General features: G+C 44.0%; 1 protein-coding gene across 1 annotated transcript in view; it reads left to right on the forward strand.

Annotated features, from left to right (window-relative positions):
• Window positions 1-470: 470 nt before the first annotated feature.
• The window catches only part of trabd2b (TraB domain containing 2B), a 48243-nt gene continuing 28550 nt past the window's right edge, over window positions 471-20163 (forward strand). The window contains exons 1-2 of the mRNA XM_057038408.1: window positions 471-893; window positions 3042-3617. Coding sequence (XP_056894388.1) covers window positions 780-893; window positions 3042-3617 — 690 coding nt within the window. The 5' untranslated portion in view covers window positions 471-779. The remainder of the gene's footprint in view (window positions 894-3041; window positions 3618-20163) is intronic.

A 20163-nucleotide genomic window follows, 5' to 3' on the forward strand; every position in this document is an offset into this window, starting at 1 on the left:
TCTTCGGAACGATGTGTTGAAACCCAAACCAAACAAAACTCTGTATACCACCTGGGTCTTCGGGGTTTTCTTCCCCCCTGGCTCTGCCCTTCTCTTCCTGGCTCCAAATGTATAGCGGCAGATTTCTGCGTAGAGCTATAGAAGCACGATCACTTATGGCACCGGAGAAAGAAAACTAACATTAATGTGCTGACATTAATGCAACAAAAATATAAATTTAGAAAAGAGAAATGTTGTGGTCTATGAAGATGCAACAGTTCACATCTTAAAGCTGGTGGAGGTAAAGAAATAGCAGTAAATATATAATAATATAGCTGTATAGTAAATTCGAGCTTTCTGGTGTCTAAACTCACTTTATATGACCTATTCATTCAATTCATCCTTTACCGTCTTTGCACATGGGACCTGTGCACAAGCATTAGTGTGCGTGTGTGTTGGGGTGGAGTAGGGGGGGCAGCACAAATCGTCCCACCTCCCTCTCCCCGAGTCAAGACGCTCCAAACTTTCGGAGCGCTCCAAGGAAACTCACGAAATAGTTTTCAGCTGCTGCGACGAGTTACAGGAGAAAAGTTTTAAGCCGGGAGCCACGACAGGCAGCCGCTGACAGTGTCGGGAATGGCGAACGGACGAAATGGTCCTCCAGCCGACAGACACGTGTGAGAGGGGAAGTCATCGGTAGCACTTTTTCTTTTTTACCCTCCTTCTGCCCCCGAGTGCTGAGGAGAGTCGTAAAAGTCTCTGAACGGTGGGTGACAGAAGTGTCCTGTCACCTCGACACGATGCTCTGTGCGCCGGGATTCAGATGGATCTTCCTGAACGCTCTCCTGCACACGGTGGCACCCTGGGGCGCACAGCGACCCGACAGACCCAGGCAGTGCGACGCACCGAAGTCGGTGAGTCAACTCGGGCACTTTCTCCGGCAAAACACGCTCATGCAAAAGTTGTTTTTTCATGACAAATTAGAAAATCACGGTAAAAATAACACTCGTGGGCCGGTTTTGTTAACGGTAGGAGGGCAGATTTCACATATAATTTCTTATCACTAACGTTTAAAGTCAGTTACATAATAATATTTACTACTATTGCTACAACTAATGGTCGTATAACAACTATGACGACGACAACAACAACAATAATACTAATAATAATAATACTACTAATAATAATAATGTAACTTAAGATGTGTCATGATTAAGGTTTCTTCTGGCTCGTAAACTGACCCCCAGGGCGAGATTGGGGCCTCAGAAATAAATGAAAGCAGTTGCCAAGAGAAATTAACCGCTCGCCAACTTTACGACTGTTTATGTGACAAACGCATATAATGGGGAACACCCACGGGTGACCTGACTACATTTCCTCGACCTTTGAGAGGTGATCGTGTTTCAGCGCTTTAAAACACTTTTCGGGCACTTTGGTAAAATTATGGATGAGACTTAAAGTAACTGGGAGGTGCAAAAATGCGCGGAAAGCTTCTCCACGAATGCATTATCGATTAGGGGGATAATTAAAATGTGACGTTTAAGTTGCAGTTTAGGTTTGTGTGTGTTTTCTATAAAGCCACGGCTTAGCAACAGACACGTGTATAAATAGTCCGTGACACTTGGAGGTGGTTGTGCAGATGGAATTAAGGGCTTGTTTGGAGATCACAGAGTTTTACTCGATTCGTGCGTTTATGTCCAAGATGCGGATAATGGTTTTGTTGTCAGCGATCACTGAAGACGTGGTGCCCCTTCGCTTCGTGTGATTTGCTATGCGTCAGTACAGTGGTCTCTGTTTTCTGTTAAAGAGTAATTACCCCCATAAAACAGAACCCTGCATGCGCTTCGAGGTTCTCCAGAAAAGTTCACGGAGCTTCAAGAGAGGGAATTTGGCCTCTCCACGGACACGATCGCACTTTCCATGTCTAAAAGCCTTCAATTATGGGCTTGGCCATGTGAAATGTCTACCTTAGGATAAAATTCAAAATGCACCAATCATGTCTAAACCTACTTTCTCTAGTCCTCCCCACAGAAAAGGAGTTATAAGAGATGCAAGGTAGCACCTAGAATTGATTTTGTCAGGGACAGTAAAGGTGCCTCTTTGCTAATTGCGATAAGAGGACACCCAGAAGGACGATTCTACCAGCTTTCTGGTAACTGCATGAAAAGTTTTATATTACCAAAAGCACAATCAGCAATGGCAACACAGCTGAAGGAAAACTTGATTAAATTGTAGTGCTGAATATTTTCTTAAAATAACTTTATTTAACAGAAATGGGTTTCATCTTTTGAATGCCTGATTATGCTACGTCGCAGCAGTTAGAAATTTGATATTGTTTATGGAAGCCAATTCTTTTTTTTTGGCTTGTGTAATGCCAACATTAAAGCCACATGCACAGCCACAGCGCATTTGCAGAACACTTAACAAGAACCATATTTTATATTCAGACTTATGCTAATTCAGAGTGGCTGTGAATATTTATTTGTGACATTGTTTGGTGTAAGAATAACTGCTCTAGACAAACACTTTCTGCAACCTAAACTATAGGGGACAGGAGCGGCGTTGTAGTGGGACCAGGCAGTGCCACATCTTCACGGACGCTGTAAAAGTGTCCCAAACAAAAGTATCATAGCAAGGTCAGAAGGAAGAGAGGCGAGTTGCTTTCAGTCTCGGGGCTTTACGAGCTCCGGCACGGTGCATCTGCACCGCTGCCGTGCCGGATAGCCTTCGGGACCTATGGTATGCACCTCAACAATACACAGGGGTCTGTTTACAGTCCAGAAGGCCCCATCATAAACCCACATTCAGTACCACAGGAAGGCCTCTCAGCTCAGCCTCAAGCACATTTGACTTCATTCTTCTTTTGCCGTCCCTTCGAAATAGAATTTCAGTGTTAAATTGTTGACCCGAACCAATGAGCTGGTAAACCACACCAGGGGACACAAGTGTCAGCGTTAGAGATTGAATTTCCAACATCATTGTCTGCATACTTTTGTTCCCTTCAGCCCTGTAAAACTTGACCTGACTTTGCTTCCTCTCTTTCTCCTCTGCCTCCTCGACAGCAAAGTGAGATGAACTCTTTCCTGTGGCGAGTAAAACGTGCAGCTCCTCACTCCTCCTCGCCGTCGTACCTGTTTGGCACCATCCACGTGCCCTACACCCGAGTGTGGGACTTCATCCCTGACAGGTCCAAGCAGGCTTTTCACAGCAGCCACAATGTTTTCTTTGAGCTGGACCTGACCGACCCCCTGACCATCTCCAAACTGACCAGCTGCCAGCTGCTGCCCCATGGGGAGAATCTGCAGACCTTGCTACCACGAGACCTTTACCGCCGCTTGAAACGCCACCTGGACTACGTCAAACACATGATGCCTTACTGGATGACTGCAGACCAGCGCGGACGCGGCTTGTATGCTGACTACCTGTTCAACGCCATTGCGGGAAACTGGGAGAGGAAAAGGCCCGTGTGGGTGATGTTGATGGTAAACTCGCTGACAGAGTGGGACGTCAGGTCCAGGGGGACCCCTGTGCTGGACTTGTTCTTGGCTCAAGAGGCAGAAAGGATGAGGAAGACCACAGGAGCAGTGGAGCGAGTAGAGGAGCAGTGTCACCCCTTGAACGGCCTCAACTTTTCCCAGGTAAGGAGACTAAGAAGCTTCTTGTTTTCACTGTCGGTTGTGTGTACACAGCTGGATTCGCCTGAAGAACTGCAACAACCGGCTTAGGCTCAAAAAGGGCACGGGGATATATGAAATTGTCTTCTGTTCGCTTTTCCACTTGCAGAGAAAGGAAGAATTTCTCAACTACAGGGTTATAAAAAGTGCCTGTCCACTGATTGTGATTGTTGCACACTCAGATGAACGGTCGGGGGAATGTGGGAAAAGGCAACGCGAGGGGAGGAAAAGTGAATAAAACCCTTTCTGCTGGAGACAGCTTTACGGTTATGGGTGTACCTTCGCCTCAGTGCGAGTGCAAACACTCTCATCAGCTGAATGTGCAAAGATGGTGTCAGTGCTAGCGCTCCATGTGCAGCACAGAGTGGAGAAGGTGAGAAGAGCAAGGGGGGGATGTGGCTCTCTGTTTCATTAATGCAGACTATTTGTCTGGCTGTGCAGCATTGCAGGGGCTGCTCAGTAACTGGATACTACAACACCAACAGAAACCTCAGAGTTTGATCTGCAAAGATTCAGATGCATATATCAGTGAAAGACTAAAGGAACTTGTCTATAATAGATAACAGAGGCGTGACCGTGACTCTAGGAAGCACGTGGAACACGCTATCTTCTGATTCATGACGTTTTAATAAACTGTCATTTCTGTTATTGAGTCTTCATTCAGCAACACGTGTTTTACATGCATGCTACCAAACACGCAAAAAGCTCTGTGTGTGCACTGTGCAGCAACATAATCCGTGAGGGCATATACCTTCATGTGACAGGTCGGAGGGCTAATTTGAGCAGCAGTGGGCTCACAGCCTCTCCTCTTTCATCAGCACCTCCTAACTATGCTGTCAAAGCCTCCGTCTATGCCCCGAACATGCCTGAGAATTTTACTGCCTCTAGAAATAAGCTCAGCGTGCCTCCCTTCGTCCTGTAGAAGTGCTGTTTAAGCCTCAGCCCCAGAGAGTTTCAACCATTCTGTCTTTTTCAAGATCACAAAACTTTTTTTGTGATCATTTAGGGGCTGCAGCCTTGTTATGGACAACCAGGGAGTGTTTTTAAGTAAGTTAAATTGGGACCTTTTAATATTTTAAGTTAACATATCAGTTCAAGAAAATTACCCCTTTGGGTTGAGACTTTGTTTGTAATGGTTGGTAAGAAGTGTGCAAAATGGTGCTCATTTCAAATGTCTGTGGAACTTTACAAGACAGGTGTTCTCAGGAGTTTAAGGAAATGTGTTCAAAATTAGTGCGAGGGTTTCTTGAATCTCAGCCCACCAGAACATAATAACCGCTGGATGCCTGCTCTTCCAATCAGCATGTTTCTACACATGCACGAGAACAATTCAGATTTGAACTGGAAATGACATGGAAACCATTATTCTCAATTATGATAATTTGCCATTTAATCTGGACACTATGGTTGATTGATACTCGATAAGTTTGACTAGCAGGAATGAGGTCAGAAGAACAGTTCTAAAGAGAAAATAAGTGGGTGGGATGCAGAACAAAGACACATGGAAACAGGGACAGAAACTGAGAGAGAGACTGAATGGGAAATGTTAAAGCGGCAGAGGGATGAAAACAGTGGGACTGGCGCAATGATCAACTCACCATTAAAGATAATCCGAAACATGAGAGATCGTTACACAGAGTCCTGAGTTGGGAAAGGTTCCAAAGACTGACACTCACGTAATCCTTGTTCTCAAAGAAATAGTTGAACACAATATTCCTTAAGAGACTCTTGGCTGCTGGTGATCTGTCACTGTACTACTTTTAGTCTCAAAGGTATTTGGTCCCAGCGCCACCAGTGCAGTCAAAACCAGTACTAAATGTTTAAGGTTGTGTGACTATAGATCATTTTCTTCGGGTTAGTAGGCAACAGTGTCTGCTGTGATGTTGGGAGATATTAAGTGTGACAAGAGCTCTCTTTGGACCATTATGGTCTAAGAAGTTTTTTTCCCCCTATGCTCTGTTTAGATCACAGAGAGGTGTGGATGTCTTTATGTGAGGCAGTTTGTACGTTGTGGAAACAAAGGCGGATCACAACGCATGGTTTTCCTCCAATTCTTTAGAGGCCTATGTAGGTTGACAGCTGGGCGGGCAGGAAAGCTCCAAAATCTCTGTGAATTCCATCTTTGTGCTCTGAGATGGAATGGCTTTGTGAGTTATTGGAGAAAGCTTTGCCTTAAAGGGCACAGGTTGCACAATCTTAGTTCTGTGATTCCTATATATCCTGTCATCGGTCTCACAGTGTCACGGCGTCATCTGGTAATAGAACGGTAACATATCATAATGTTCTATTTTTGCCTTGATACTTTATGTTGAGTGAAAAGAAAACTTTCTTTCTTCAGGGCGGCTACGGCCGGTGGGCCTCTCACGCTCACACCAAATAAACACCCGTATTTATTTTCCCTGGGTCACATTGTTGCTGAAGCCACTGGTCCATGTCAGAAAGAAATTTCAACATCTTGGTGGCGCCTGTCTCCCGGACAGAGGTCAAAGGTCAGAGCGGGAGGTGGCAGCGGAGCCGTGGAGCAGCGGAGCGGCAAGGAGACTGGCAGTCTGGTGGGGTCAGTCTGGGCACTGCCGAGAAAGCAGCATCCAGTTTGATAGAGTGCCTGTCCCAGCTTCTGAGCAGACTGGTGTTTCATCATGTTGGGTTATTTTCTTTTAAATTTGATTGCGTGTAGAAGCCATCTTGTGAGCTCAATCCTTTCTTCATGCCGACACAGTTTTACTCACCATGACAGCTCAACATTTACTGCCAGTTTTTTTACGAAGCTGAAATCTCCACCAAAATGGTGCTGCCATCTTGTGCATTTCTGATGGAAAATGGACGCACAGTATCGGTTTCCAGGTCCGACTGGCTTCTTGCCCAATCGCAAGCAGAGTTTCCCTGTCAATCACGTTACCTTTTGGCCCCGAGTGCTGCTTAAAATAATGGAGCAGGGGAGGGGTGTTTTTTCTCCTGCAGAAGGCCACAAGAGGGCATTGCTCTGGAGGGATGCTTTGGCCTCACCTTTTTTGGGGGGGCTGTCATGTTGTCTGATTTTATAAACTTTCAATACTCACGACCACTAAATTAACACACACTGTTTTGTTTGGACCAAATGCATTCCCCTTAGCTGTATTTAGACCCACACAGTCTGTGTATCCCATTACCCTCCATCACTTTATGAGATATTTCATTTGATTTGTGTTTGCACTCACTTTTCCTATTGAGCCTCATAAAGCATACAGCCCCAGGATGCAGACGAATGATTTAAAAATGATTTTAAAACAGAAAAAGTAAAATATACCACATGTCCAGGGGAAGAGGTATCTCCTGCAGATCCCTGCGCGCTGCTGTTACTCATTGACCCTAAGTGGAGACCGAAATATTGGGAGGGCAGCTCTTTGCCGAGTTACTTTACTGAAATCAAAATAAAGGCTCTCCCGTGTTGTTTTCTTTGGACCATTTTCACCTAAACAGCACATCTTTGAAGGTAAGAAAAAACATCCAACCATACCCATATTTAAATATTTACATTCCATGACAGGTGTGTAAGTTTGGGTTTGAAATGATGTGTGGACCACAGCAGCTGACAGATGGGGAAGAAAAAGCAATTCTCTCCCTGCCCTCTGCTCTTCTCCTCCTCTGAACTTCTCACTCATTGCACATCTCTGTGGCCTCCTTCTCGCTCCTTATCTACCTCTCTGGCGTGTCCCCAGGCTCCGATTGTCCTATTACTAACCCGTTGTCCATTTTATGGAAAAAGAGGAGGTGGTGGAGGAGGAGGGTGGGAGGTGATTACCTTCAAAGTGTGCTGGCGACATGTATCCCCTCTTTAAGCGGGACATCTGAGGGTATTTTACATCTAAGCTGTAATTACCTGCACAAATATGTGGAAAACTGTGAGGCAGCCCATATCAGGCTGATCATCTGGTCCTGTAGGCAAGCAGACAGCCGTCCGACTGTTGCACTAATGACTTATCGGGTGCCTTAATGACCAAATAGCCTGCTGCCATCCAGAAGCACTTAGACAATTACACGCTGGCGAGAACACTGCAGGGTGATGGTGAGATGAAGCGAGGGAGGAAAAAAAGAAGCTGCATAGGGATGCTTAGAAAAAAGGGGCATACTGCACTTAACAGCCTGAATAAGGTCCCAAAATTTAATTCAGAGTCTATGAGACAAATAAATAAGCCCTGATAGGAATAAGGTCTGCAGTGGAAAACTGATAACATGGATCAGGAGTTTGGAAAGTAATACCACTTCTTTTTTTTTTACATTAAAACATATGGAAAGAATAAACCAAAGACCTGAATTTGGTGTTTAAAACGCCATTATACTTTCTTTCATACAGTATCCCTTTTAGGGGCTAAGACCTGATACTTCCATAGCTCAGACAGAAATGCAGAGTGGAAAAAGAAAGTGATTATCTCTGCATTGTGTTTTTCCTTTGAAATTCAAGTTTTAATTGAATCCTATTGGAAACTGTTTGAAATGAGCCAGTAATGTGGTATATAGAGAACTGCAGTATTGTATATCTTGAATATAAAAGCATTGTTGCATGGATTTAGCCACAGTTATTACAGTAGAGACTTTAATGTCTGTGCGCCTTTATAAACCTGCCGTCTCTCCATTCAGTCGGTCCAGACAAGGCCTCAGAACTGTACCTGAGAGTCCTGAAATAATGACTCCAACACATTGTCAGTGAATTGCCCCGGCTTCGGCGTTCGGCGTGCCAAATCCTTCCCTCCCACCTTCCCCTTTTTTCCTTAGCAGGAGAAAATAAGCGTTCCTTTCTGCTTCAGTTGTTAACTTCCTCATATCATCTCCGCTTTGCAGGCGCCTCTTTTTCTTTCAAAGGCCGGAGCACGAACCTCCACCCTGATGCGTAGACCTCTGCTCTCTTTCAGGATAATGGTGTGATCCCAACATGGAAAACTGCACGTGTTACACATGTTATGTTTCTTTTGTAGACGTCCGCTCAGACAAAAAAGAGGAATCTGCAGTAAATTGTTTGGAGCTGGAGGTTATTTCTATGGGACAGGCAGGTAGTTTCCAGGAAGCCTGGGGTTAATCCCAGGTTGTCTGGGCCAGGGGCTGATTGATCACAGACTGGAATGTGCCTGACTGATTTCCTCAGAGACCCACTTAGCCCCTCTGGAATGTTGTTGTCCTTTAGAACGTTGTTCTTTCATAACCTTTATTTAACCAGGTTAACCCAACTAAAACCAGTGATCGTTGTAAAAATCTGCGCTCCCCTTTGTACTCTGTCGCTTGTAGTTACATTGTTAAATTGTGAAGTTGTTCGGCTACTCTGACCTTGTGCTTCGAGCAACTCTTTTAAAAAAAAATCTTCACTTCTAATGGACAGTTTGGATGGTTTACTAACTAATGGATAGTTTCTACATGCTTCAGGGGGCAGGTGGATGTTTGTTGTTTCTCCTATATTCTTGAAAGTCTTGTGCAAGAGTAAGAAAGGCACTGCAGACAGTAAGATTTGTGCTGAAGACCAAACATGAGTGAATCAAAGAAAGCAGTCTAAGCAGACAAAATGCTTTCTCTGGTGGATATTTTGTGATTCAGAGATTAACTCGGCGTCCCGGCTTGTCTGTGACATCAGCAACGCTTTACTACACCTCTCCCACACCATCGCTGGCCAACAGTCATAAACAGGTGCCAACCGAGAACAACTGCCTGTATGTACGTGTGTGCGTGCGTGCGTGCGTGTGTGTGTGTGTGTGTGTGTGTGTGTGTGTGTGTGTGTGAAGGCTTGCCAGGGATTAGGTAGCATTAGTGGAGTCCTCTCACTGAACCTGGTTTTAATGTGACCCATTGGTCTTGTCGGCCCCCTGTGGTCCGTCCCCATTTATATAACCGGTTAGAGGACCTCAGCTCTGCTGCCCTGCATCTCCCACTACCCCCTCCCCCTCTGCAATCCTATATATGTTCATGCTCATTTTCACTTTCACACCATTTACTTGAATTATCCTCCAAGTCAACTACTGTTGGTCTAGTTGTCTGTTTATTTATACAATGATCACTCTGTAGAATGTGCTGGCCTTTTATGTGCTGGGGGAGGGTTAGAACACACTTCACTATGTTCCTATATGTAGTATTCTTATCATTGACCCATGGCAGAGGACGGTAAAAATAAAAATTCATTGCAAAGCAGATGAGCATTTAAGCTTGGCTCTTTATTGGAAAGCTAATATTCCACTTTATGATGTCATGACGCAGAAAAACCCAGTTGCTGTTCTTTCCACTATCTCCAAACTACCTCGCAAATTGAAAAATGTCATTTGAAACAAGTTTCCACTTTGTTCATTTTATAGAGAGCATGTAAATGCTGTCATTTGTTCCCCTGTGCTGTTGCTAAGAGTGACACCCATTTTGCCCCCATCCCCCTCCCCAACTAAGAGCACCTTTCAGAGGTAGTCAGACCCACCCGCAGAGAGACAGGCGGGATCTCTGGATAAACAGAAAGACAAAGAGGGGAGGGAGACTGTCAGAAAGACAAGCAGCAGGAGGCAGGAGACAGATTCCAGTGCCTTTAACATGACTCAGACGTGCATGCTTTGACACCAGGACAGAGATAAGTGAAAGGACAAACCCTTCACTGTAGTATTGCCTGATAGGCCTCGTTAAAAAAAAGGCCCACAAGGCAGTGAGTTACCCAATCAAATGAGGATAACCCGATGATAAACTTTCCTAGCAGAACCTCCAAGAGTATTTTGAACAGTGATGTTTCTCAATCTAATGGTAATGCAGGTTTCTGACACAAGGATGGTGTTGATGAAAATTACAAGTGGTCCTTGAATGTAAAACTCATCCCAAACTCTTTAGGCTTCGGAGAGCTTAGTTGTTATTAAGGTCTCAGCATCACTTCTCAATGTAGAGTTCCCAGAACTTTTTCTGAGCTAGATTGACAGAGGAAGCCAATTGCCCTCGCCCATTGCCCTGTGGATGACCTTTTCCCTTTGTCCAAAGCAGCAGTAGCCCCTGCATCACCCCTCTCAACTGTTGTTGACCATGACTTCTTCAGTTCTTTGAAGTGACAGTGAGCCTGAGTCAATTAGTCTTCGCAAATTGGGTTTTAAAAAAAGTAAGCGGTTTAACAAATATATGGGTGTATTTAAGGTATTGCTTTGATAAAAAAAATAGTTTTAATCAGTAAAACCACAATATTTAAACAAATGTCAGTTAATATTCAAAGAGTTCTCTAAGCTATTTGGCACAATTCTCCAGTGTGGAAATTCCTGAGCATCAGGCACGATAAAGAGATAAAACTCGGAGATGAAATTGGCTGCCCTGCTGTTGACGTGTGACCTGGTTAACCTCTACCACAGAAGAAAAGAGTAAAAGAAGAGAAAGCGAAGGAGCACATCAAGGGATTATGTGAAAGAAAAGGTGGAACAGACATAATCATGGAATGGTTAGAAATCCCCACTCTACTCAGGAAAGGGAGGGAAAAAACCATGGTTCTCTTTGGTGGTAGTGGGAGAGAGAAAAAGCAATAACACAGGAAACCTTCATTTTCTCCACTCAACAGTTTCCTCTGTGCCAAAATAAAAAGACAACAATAAAGCATAAATGATGCCGCTGTGAAGTTTCTCCCTCTCCTCTTTCTGTTGGTTTGGAGGTTTTTCCCTCCTCTCCTCATCACGGTCAATTTCCCCTGTCATTCACTAGTGCACTTTTTCCAGCAGTTCATCTACCTTTCCCAAGGCGCGCACTCATGGCATTCACTGGAACAGTTTAAATATAATATCAAACATATGGTGGAGTTTATGGAATGCAAATGAGAGGAGAAATCAAATTTACTTAGAGAGTCGGAGTGGGACTGCGGTCTCCAAGGGATGCTGTCGTTTGGGGGGAAGCTAAGTGATGGGCAGCCTTAATTACAGCCACAAAGTTAAATGGAGGACGGGAGATGGAGAGGCTGGGAGAACTGAGTGGGGCGCAAGGCGGGGGAAGTGAAAGGGAGACGAGTTAAGAAAGAGAAGCTCTTAGTGGGTGGCTTTTACTCCCCCCTCATTTTTCATCCCCGGTCTCTCTTGTGTGGGTGTGCATCATGTGATGATGTGTAATTGGCCTGTGGTCACACTAGAGTTGTACAAACAGATTAGCAGGGAAACATGTCAGCTCGTGGTGCTGTGGAGGTGAATGTTCGTGTTGTCCGGATCACAGATGTGGGATTGTGTGGGAAAGGGTTTGATGGAGTAAAACCTGTATTAATGGTGAACAGGTGGGGTCAGTTGACTTTGTCATAGACAAATTTGTTCACGTAGGCACGCGTGGAAAGTCTGGAGCTTACAGTAAGCCTTTATGTGCAGCGGAACGTCAATATCCTACACAGGTGTATTCATCCATGCACACAGTTTCAACGCCTCATTTGTCTTCACTAAATTGAATTATGTTTTCCTAAAACTCATTTATTCCAAAGGATTATTGTCATTTTAGTTGACTTCAGCATTTCAGCCATAAAGTCTGGGTATACAAGTTTATGCTGGGATCATGGATTCCAAGACTCCATCGGTTATCCAACTGAACATGTCCCAGACGTCCATCCTGACCGTATGCCTGAACCGCCTCCTCTCAGTGCAAAGGTGTGCTGGCGTCACTGTTATATCTGAGCACCTTCCGATAATACGGTGATTTATTCCCTAATGCTTCTCATCTGATACTTTTACACAAGGAGCTATAATCCCGAATTATTGAGCATGTTTCAACAAATATGCTGCTTTAAATTCAGTTTTTCAATAGCTTATAGGGTCGAAAGTTCATTGCTCTTTCTTTTGCTGTAACCTGTGATCTACTGCATGTGTGGGAGCACCTATGGCATGGGTTGTTTCATTCCTGGAGTTTAGTTTGATGATTTGTTTGATGATCTAAAGCCATGTTGTCACTGACCTTGAATGGATGCGCTCTTTAGCCCTGCAGCAGAATCAAACTATATGAAAACTATGGACAGGCTGCAGTGTGAGCTAGGCTCTGGAACAGTGTAGGCATGGCTTCTGAAGGGTGAGAGAAGAAAAGCTCATGGAGACAGGAAGTATTGGAACAAATCATTTTTCTGGGTTGCCAAAATGCAAAATGGAGACGGGGAGACAGACGGAGCAGGCCACCTTAGAGCCTCTGAAGCTGTAGCAGCTCCGGTGACAGCCAACCAAAGCACTTGCAAATGGGGTTTTAATGCCCACTAACAGATGGGTTAGTTTGTGGGAAGGGATATGGCAAAGAATGGAAAGGGTGGAAAGAGGATTAGTGAGCAGGTTCATACAATATCCCAGCTGACCACCACATTTCGAATCACTGGCCTTCGAGTTCAGTCTGGCTTTTACTTGGTCATCGCTTCCTATTTTTTATGAAGGCTGACACAGTTGAAGTCTCATTAGTGTGGAGATCCCAGTCATCCTTGCCTTGATGTGCTATCTAAAGATGAGAGTCATTCCAGCTGGCTACTCATAATGGACTCAAATTGGACTTCCAGGACATGCAGTTGGAAAACGCTGTCTAATCTAAGTATAATAAACCATCCAATACACTATCAATAATAACCCTGACATGTTTACATCAGATCATGACGGTGGTTAGGGGGAAAGCACTGTCTTGTCTTTGAACTGACTTGGACTTGATTTTTGTTTGTTCCTGTTCTTGACAAATTCGATCATGGCTGCAATGCTGATTCATTTTCCTTCGGTTCCCTCAAGGCAGAAACTAATCCAGCACAATAGCTCTAAGTGAAATGATCACAAAATTACTTTGTTTTGTTCTTTGACCAATCTCTGGGCAAATTTAATATAACAAGCATCCTTTTAAAGTGCAACATTCTGATGGGAAACTTTGAGTCGTGGAATATGTGCAGATGTTATGTAGGCATGTAAAAGGTCACCTGGACTTTGGAGATCTTTATATCCTGGCATTCTAAAAAGCCCCGCTCTCCAAATCTACAGGGCCCTATCAGAAAGTGTCAAAGCAAGGAATTAGAGGCCATCATGAGTTTCCTTTCAGTGACTGTTTCGAAGCTGCTTGGGAGGGAATCTGTCCTTCATGGGAACATTTCCTACAGTGGAACCCGTGGTGGTTGGGTTCAGGGTTCGGGGGTTCTCTCCAACATTTCCAGGCATATTTATGTCCAGAATATTTTTTACCTGTGTAAATTCCCAATAATTGATGTGATTTCCATTTCCAATCAGGATGAACGGAACATTGTGGAACAGAACAAGTGTGTTTCACCAATCAGTGTTCTTCAGCACAGTTCTGCCCCTTAAGAATTCCGGGGAATTCCAAAATTCCAGGGATTTTTTGAGTACTCCCTACAGGTACATTTTTTCAAGAAAGGTTTGTGGGTGTGGAGAACTTTTCCCTTAATTCTGGTGCAAACACTTGGACGTTTCTCCAAAATTTTCAATCATTATGAAAGTTCTCGTAGAGGCAGAACTTCCAGTACTTGACCTATGGATGCTTCGTCACCCTTATTGCTCACATAAGGAACTATTTACAGATATGATCTGTTCTCTTTGGTATGAAAATAACTGCTGCTTTTACAAATTAAATAGTGGCTTCTGCAAGCAACAGATTTTCAATAGATAGCTCTGATTTTTCATTGACTCGTGAGCTGCTTGTATAAATCTGTATTATCATTTAAGGACAACGTAGTTGGAGGAATGAAAGATTTTCTATAAATTAAAGTTGTGATTTCTCATGTCATAAAACAGGATTTGTAGCACTTGTCTTCACACTTACTTCATAGGTAGGAAATGATGTAAAATCTAAAAATCCCCTGAGAGCAGGAGTCCATTTTATCATGCGTGTCAGGAGAGGAACATTGATGAAAAGAACTAGTCTGGCTTCATAAACTGCATGAACTTCTACTATCTTACCTCAGCTCAGCTGTTGTTTACATAAAACGGCCCCTGACTCTAACAAAACTTGGATCGCTCCCTGGAAACCCTGAGAAGAGAAGATGAGAACGACGGCTAGGAGAAAGAGAGGGAACCAATTTGCCTGTAGGGGTGAAAGAAAAAGCAAAAACAAACTGAGAAATTATCAAGTGTCATTTAATTTCAATTACTGGATGTCTGTTTTAGAGTTAAATGAATACTGATGGGGCTGCCTTTTACTTTCAGAAACCTCAGAAATCGAATAATGATAAATTTACTTAATGACTCAAAAGTCGATGGTTAATGGGTAACTTTTATAGAATGAGAGTTTTATCTCAACTTACAAAAGCAGTCATTCTGATATGAACCACTTAGCCTGGGAAGAAGCTTGTTAATGTTGCTGCACTGCATGGAAGCTCTGGAATTTATATGTACTCAACTCCCTTTTTTCAGTTTTCTGTTGGGAAATTTATATCCAGCTACCAGGTACTTCTCTTCAGTACCGGCTCAGTGAGGTCTTGGTTGTGGTTATAAATGGGTTGAGGCAATGTTAGAGGTGATGTAATCCCATTCAGAGACCACATCTGGGTAATTTTTCTTTTAAATCTTTTGCACCGGAGCAGATGGCCAGTAATAGCTATTTATCAAAAGAAGTCACAGAAATTAACATTTGTATTGTGTTCACACAGAATGCCATTAATATTACTTGTCTGGCACAATTAAAAACACTCTTTTTATTGACCTGAGCATTTAAAAGACTCAAAAACTCAGGTTTCCATGGAAGCCTATAAGGTAAACTATAAGGTAATCTTATTTTGCAAAGTGGGATTTCAACTTCACATTGGTCCAATCCTGTATTTGCTATTCATTTAATAAATGTCTGAGTGAAGAGAACAAACTCTAAATCACTGAACCCCCGCCCTCCCAAGGCCGCCAACCCTCAGAGCCACGTGTGATATCACATATGGTCTTTAGGCCCCTCGCACCTCATCTACACCCACAGCCCAACCACTGGCCCTTGAGACAGGCAAATGATTTGTCAAAATTACCTCTGCAAAGAAAAAAATGAATTCAGAAAGTGTGAAGCCTGGAGTCTGCAAGATGTTCCAAATGTTCCATCCATCTTCACTCAGACTAACCTGGTTTGGGGGAGACCGCTGAAGCAGGAGTTCTTTGATGGTACATGTGCCTAGTTTTCCAGGCATAGCTAAAGAAATGGTGGGTATTCTCCCGCACCCAGACAATTTTCTCACTTTTTAAAATTGCTTATCTTGGACTGGATGTGGTTGCCAGTCCACTGGTAGCTGTGGGTAAAACTGTTTTGATGGATGTCTGGTTTTTCTGGAGAAGCATTGCCTACCCTTGAGGATCTGGCTCCTATAAAAAATGAGCCACTCTCTTCACTTTCTCTTCCAGAGCAAAACAAATAAATTCCTTTTAATCAGCGATGAGTTCTTCGAGGGCTCATTTGGAAGGAATGTAATTAAAAGTATAAGGTAAAGTTTTTGAAACAGCAAATGTGCTTCGGCAAGCTTGAATTGTCTCTCTTGCAGCTGGCCTTCAGCTCGCCTGAGGGCGACCATGCAGCGGCTTAGATGAAGACGCAATCATGTGAGGCGGAGGTGCGGGCTTTGAAACACTTGAGGAAGGCTCTGTTAAAACTCACGCAGCACAGGGGACATTTCAACAAATAATTAAATACAAATTCAAAGACATAATGAAAGCTCCTTGGCTGTCCTCCCCCATTTGTCTTTGTCTTGTTCCATGCTTTCTAGAATACCAAGGGGGGGGGGTCCTGAGTTCAGTGCCTCTGAAAGAGGATCCAAACCGCGTGCTAACGAGAATGCCAAGCCTAACAAGGAATGACAGCTCATCACACTAGGAACTGCTGTATGTGTCTGTGTGTTTTGGGGGTTGGCGTCTAACTGCGCCAGATATCTGTGTGCATTTAATATGAGAAGGCAAACATCCCGGGCGATGCTTAATAACTCACTTATTTTTTTTCCACCTACACGCATGCAGGAATGCACTCCTGTAAACACACTTAATGACGAGCGTTAAATTGCACGCAAACGTACACACAAATGCGCAATTTACCAAGCATCAATCAGCAGCAATCATTTAAAAGATGTGGCCCTCCTATCCCTGTCTAACTCAGCCGCGGCCATAACCAGACGGGCTCCCTTCGCACGGTTGACGTGGGTCCTGATGAAAAGCAGATGGTTGCGTTGGTAATGAGAGAGAGACAGAAAGACGTTTAAATTGGTGCGGTGTCAAATGGAGGTTAAGGGGTCAGATTTGTGCAGGAGTGACAGGAAAATACTTCAGAGAACACGAGGCAGAGGGCAAATACAAATCATAGAGGACGCGAAGATGGAGCGAGGATGAGTAAAAGGGAAAGTGTGTGTGAGATAAAGGGAGCTAAGGGGTCAGTATGGGAGCGAGGGAACAGTCAGCCATTCTCAGATGAAAGGAATCCAGCCATCTCTTCAATGATAAACATGTGTCTGAATCTCCCATCCCGCCTCCCTTTCTGCTCTACTTATCTGAGCATGGCTTCACCGTTGCAGACACAATAACACACAAACACCTCATACGCCATTTTGGCAACAGCAGAGGAAACGTGCCTCATGAGTGTCAAGTGACACGGGCTGTGCAACACTTCAGCCAGAGAGCAGAATATCACAGCTCCTTTTAGCGTCTGCCCTTCTTTTCTCCTCCCATTCCTGTCCACGCCTGCATTGCTTCATTTGCAGCTGAGCCATGCACCTGAGGAGCCAACAACGACGTAAACGTTCGCTCAAGTGTGCTAGTTTAGACTTAAACACGCACAGAAAGCAATTTATTGCATTAACAGTTTCTGTGCACCTGCACTAGCCGGTGATAGTTGATTTCTGCTAATTCTGCTTTTATCAGTTGGCCTGTTATCAAGAAGAAATTAGCTACAAAGTGAAGTGTCACTTTGTTGGCAAGTGGAATTCTGAAGGTAACATGCACAGGGCATTTTCTTTTTGGAGCCAAAATGTGGAGGTTGCTTTGTTGGTTGTCCCAGATATTGAGGCCAACTGAATTGTAGAGGCACAAGTCGCTTGACGACCAAACCTATTATCTGTGTGATTTAAAAAATAGATCTGCTTTAATAACTAGGTACCATGCACTTTAAAGTTCAGTTTTATTCATATTAGGATCTTTTTCCATGTAAACAAACTGACTGAATAGACACAGTCCGTCTGATGGCACACATTTCCCAGGTGTCACGGTCTGTTACCTCTCAGAAGTGAAACCACTCTGCCAGTAACTGAACCATGTCATCGTCATTGATGTTGAAATTAATTCCAGTCTAAAATTTACCCCTGCTCCTCTCCCACCCTCTTTCAACCCTTGAGTTGGAGGCAATGAGAAGCGCCTCTGTGGCTCTCTGTTGACTCACCTACCTTCCTGGATGGTTGCCATGGCCACAGCAGCCTGGCTTGAGAGTGCAGCAGTTGGGGTGTTTATGGGTTGGGGGTACAGAGAGAGCATGTGGTCGCTGAACGAGAGGAAATGAGACGAGAAAAAAGTGATGGTGACCGAAGGCAAAAGCAAAAAAAAAAGAGGAATGGACTGAGGGAAAATTATATATTGGTGGGTTTAACATGCTTGTTACTGTAATTGCAGCGTTTCTAAACTGCCATGGTCATTGGTTTCTACTAGATTTATTGCACTATTTAAGGTTTTAAAGTATGTAAATGCTTATTGAAAATTTCTTTATTTCCTTTGTAATCACGAAAAACAGTATATGAAAGGTGTTGAGACCAGTCTGTGTGTGTGTGTGTGTGCGTGTGTGTGTGTGTGTGTGTGTGTGTGTGTAAAACCACGGCTACTCACCCATGACCACGCAGTGATGATTAGATCACTGGCTCACACTCATGCATGCAGGAGAACGCAAACACTCACACCGGCCGCAGTATCGCTTGATGTGGTCGCATTTCTCCTCCATCATCTCTGACGTCTCAGTGACCCGAATATCTACAACATGTGTGCATTTGCACATGTTTAGGACGCACGCTGTGACGTAACAGTTTGGTGCTTTGGCGTCGACTTTTGCACTCCGTTGCCGTTCAGTACGATGCGCCGCGGCTGGAATGAAACCAGCAGTGATCTAATAAACTCCCGGTGTTAATTAAGACAGGCTTTGGCACAGCAGGGATTGTGGTGAGACGGAGACTCGTCAAAAAACGAGGTCTTGTGTGTTTCTAGCAAAAATAAACACAAATTTACACATGCGCGAGGATTACATTTACACAAGTACCAGTATATTTTATAGCTCGAAACAAATTTGGCACATCAAGTCTCAAAATGACAAAGATAAATAAACAACTGGGGAAAATCCAAATCATCTTCCTCCTTGTTGGTGAGCCCACACGTGTGTCTGTGTGTATCTGTGAGATGAAGAATAACAAACACAAATGAGATCGAAATAAACCATTTGAAAAAATAAAATAGAATTGACTGTTAAGACTCGAATATTAAAGGGATGGCGGGGGAAAAAATTCTGATGCAAAACACGTGGACCCTCACAAGCTTCGCTTTATCTGTCTTCTTATACTTTTCTGTGTTTCTTTGTTGGCACAGTCAAACTTTGTAGCCAAGGTTTTAATGTATGGAAAGCAAAGGAATTATATGACTGCTGTATTGAGAAAGGCACTAAACGCTCCCCTCATCTCTTCTAAAGACCTCACTCTTCCAGTAATGGCAAACTGCATAGGTTGCAGTCTCATATATCCGCTACTTCCCGTCTGCTCCAGCATTCCTCTCTCCATCCGTGTGGCTTATTTGATGATTTGCAGCCCATTGGAAGCCACAATCCTGTGATCTGTTGGTCAGGGTGACCACAAAACCTCAGCATGGCCAACCACGTCTGCCCTTGAGCCACTGTGGGGCCGCGCAAAACACACAAAAACACACACCAGACAGAAAAACACACTACAGAGACGTATGCACATATGCACACATAGTATATGGAGCACTCGCAGATGGAAGAATTATGTCTTTCCCACAGGCTGATCGCCTCTGTCAGCAGCCTGTTCTGAGACGTTGTGTGTTCTCTAGTGCAAAATCTATTACAGGCAGTCATGTCCTCAGCCATACTGACTGGATACTAAACCAGAAGCATGATTTAAATCAACAAATCTGAGCAAAAGAAATCTACTCGGCCCAGTCCGCAAATCAAATCTCAAGGATTTATCCTGGAAAATCCTTGAAGTTTGATCAGGGCAGGCTGCTCCTCAGGCACTTCTGGGCAACTCACATACAACTGCACAAGTCACAGAGGCCCATTTCACATTCGTCTCCGTGTGTAGGCAGCAGGGTCTTGCTCTGTAGTGCCCCCTGTTCTCCTGCACGCAAAAGCTCGTCTAAATGGTTAATAGTCACTCGCTCCGTTCTCACCATCTTTAAATGCATGGAAGTCCACTGACACATGGCAGAAACCAACCCCCTATCAGCCATGGCCAAAGACTCGCGCTTCCAGTAAAATTATTGGTTTGCTCCACATACTGTAAATAAGATGCATGCTAATTTAGCTGTCACGGAATGAGACATCCCTGTCAGGCGCGGTGTGAACATAGACGGAAAAATAACCCTGCTAGGAAAGTCGCAGGGCTATT

This window comes from Takifugu flavidus, chromosome 7 (assembly GCF_003711565.1).
Source record: "Takifugu flavidus isolate HTHZ2018 chromosome 7, ASM371156v2, whole genome shotgun sequence".
NCBI classification, from domain to species: Eukaryota; Metazoa; Chordata; class Actinopteri; order Tetraodontiformes; family Tetraodontidae; genus Takifugu; species Takifugu flavidus.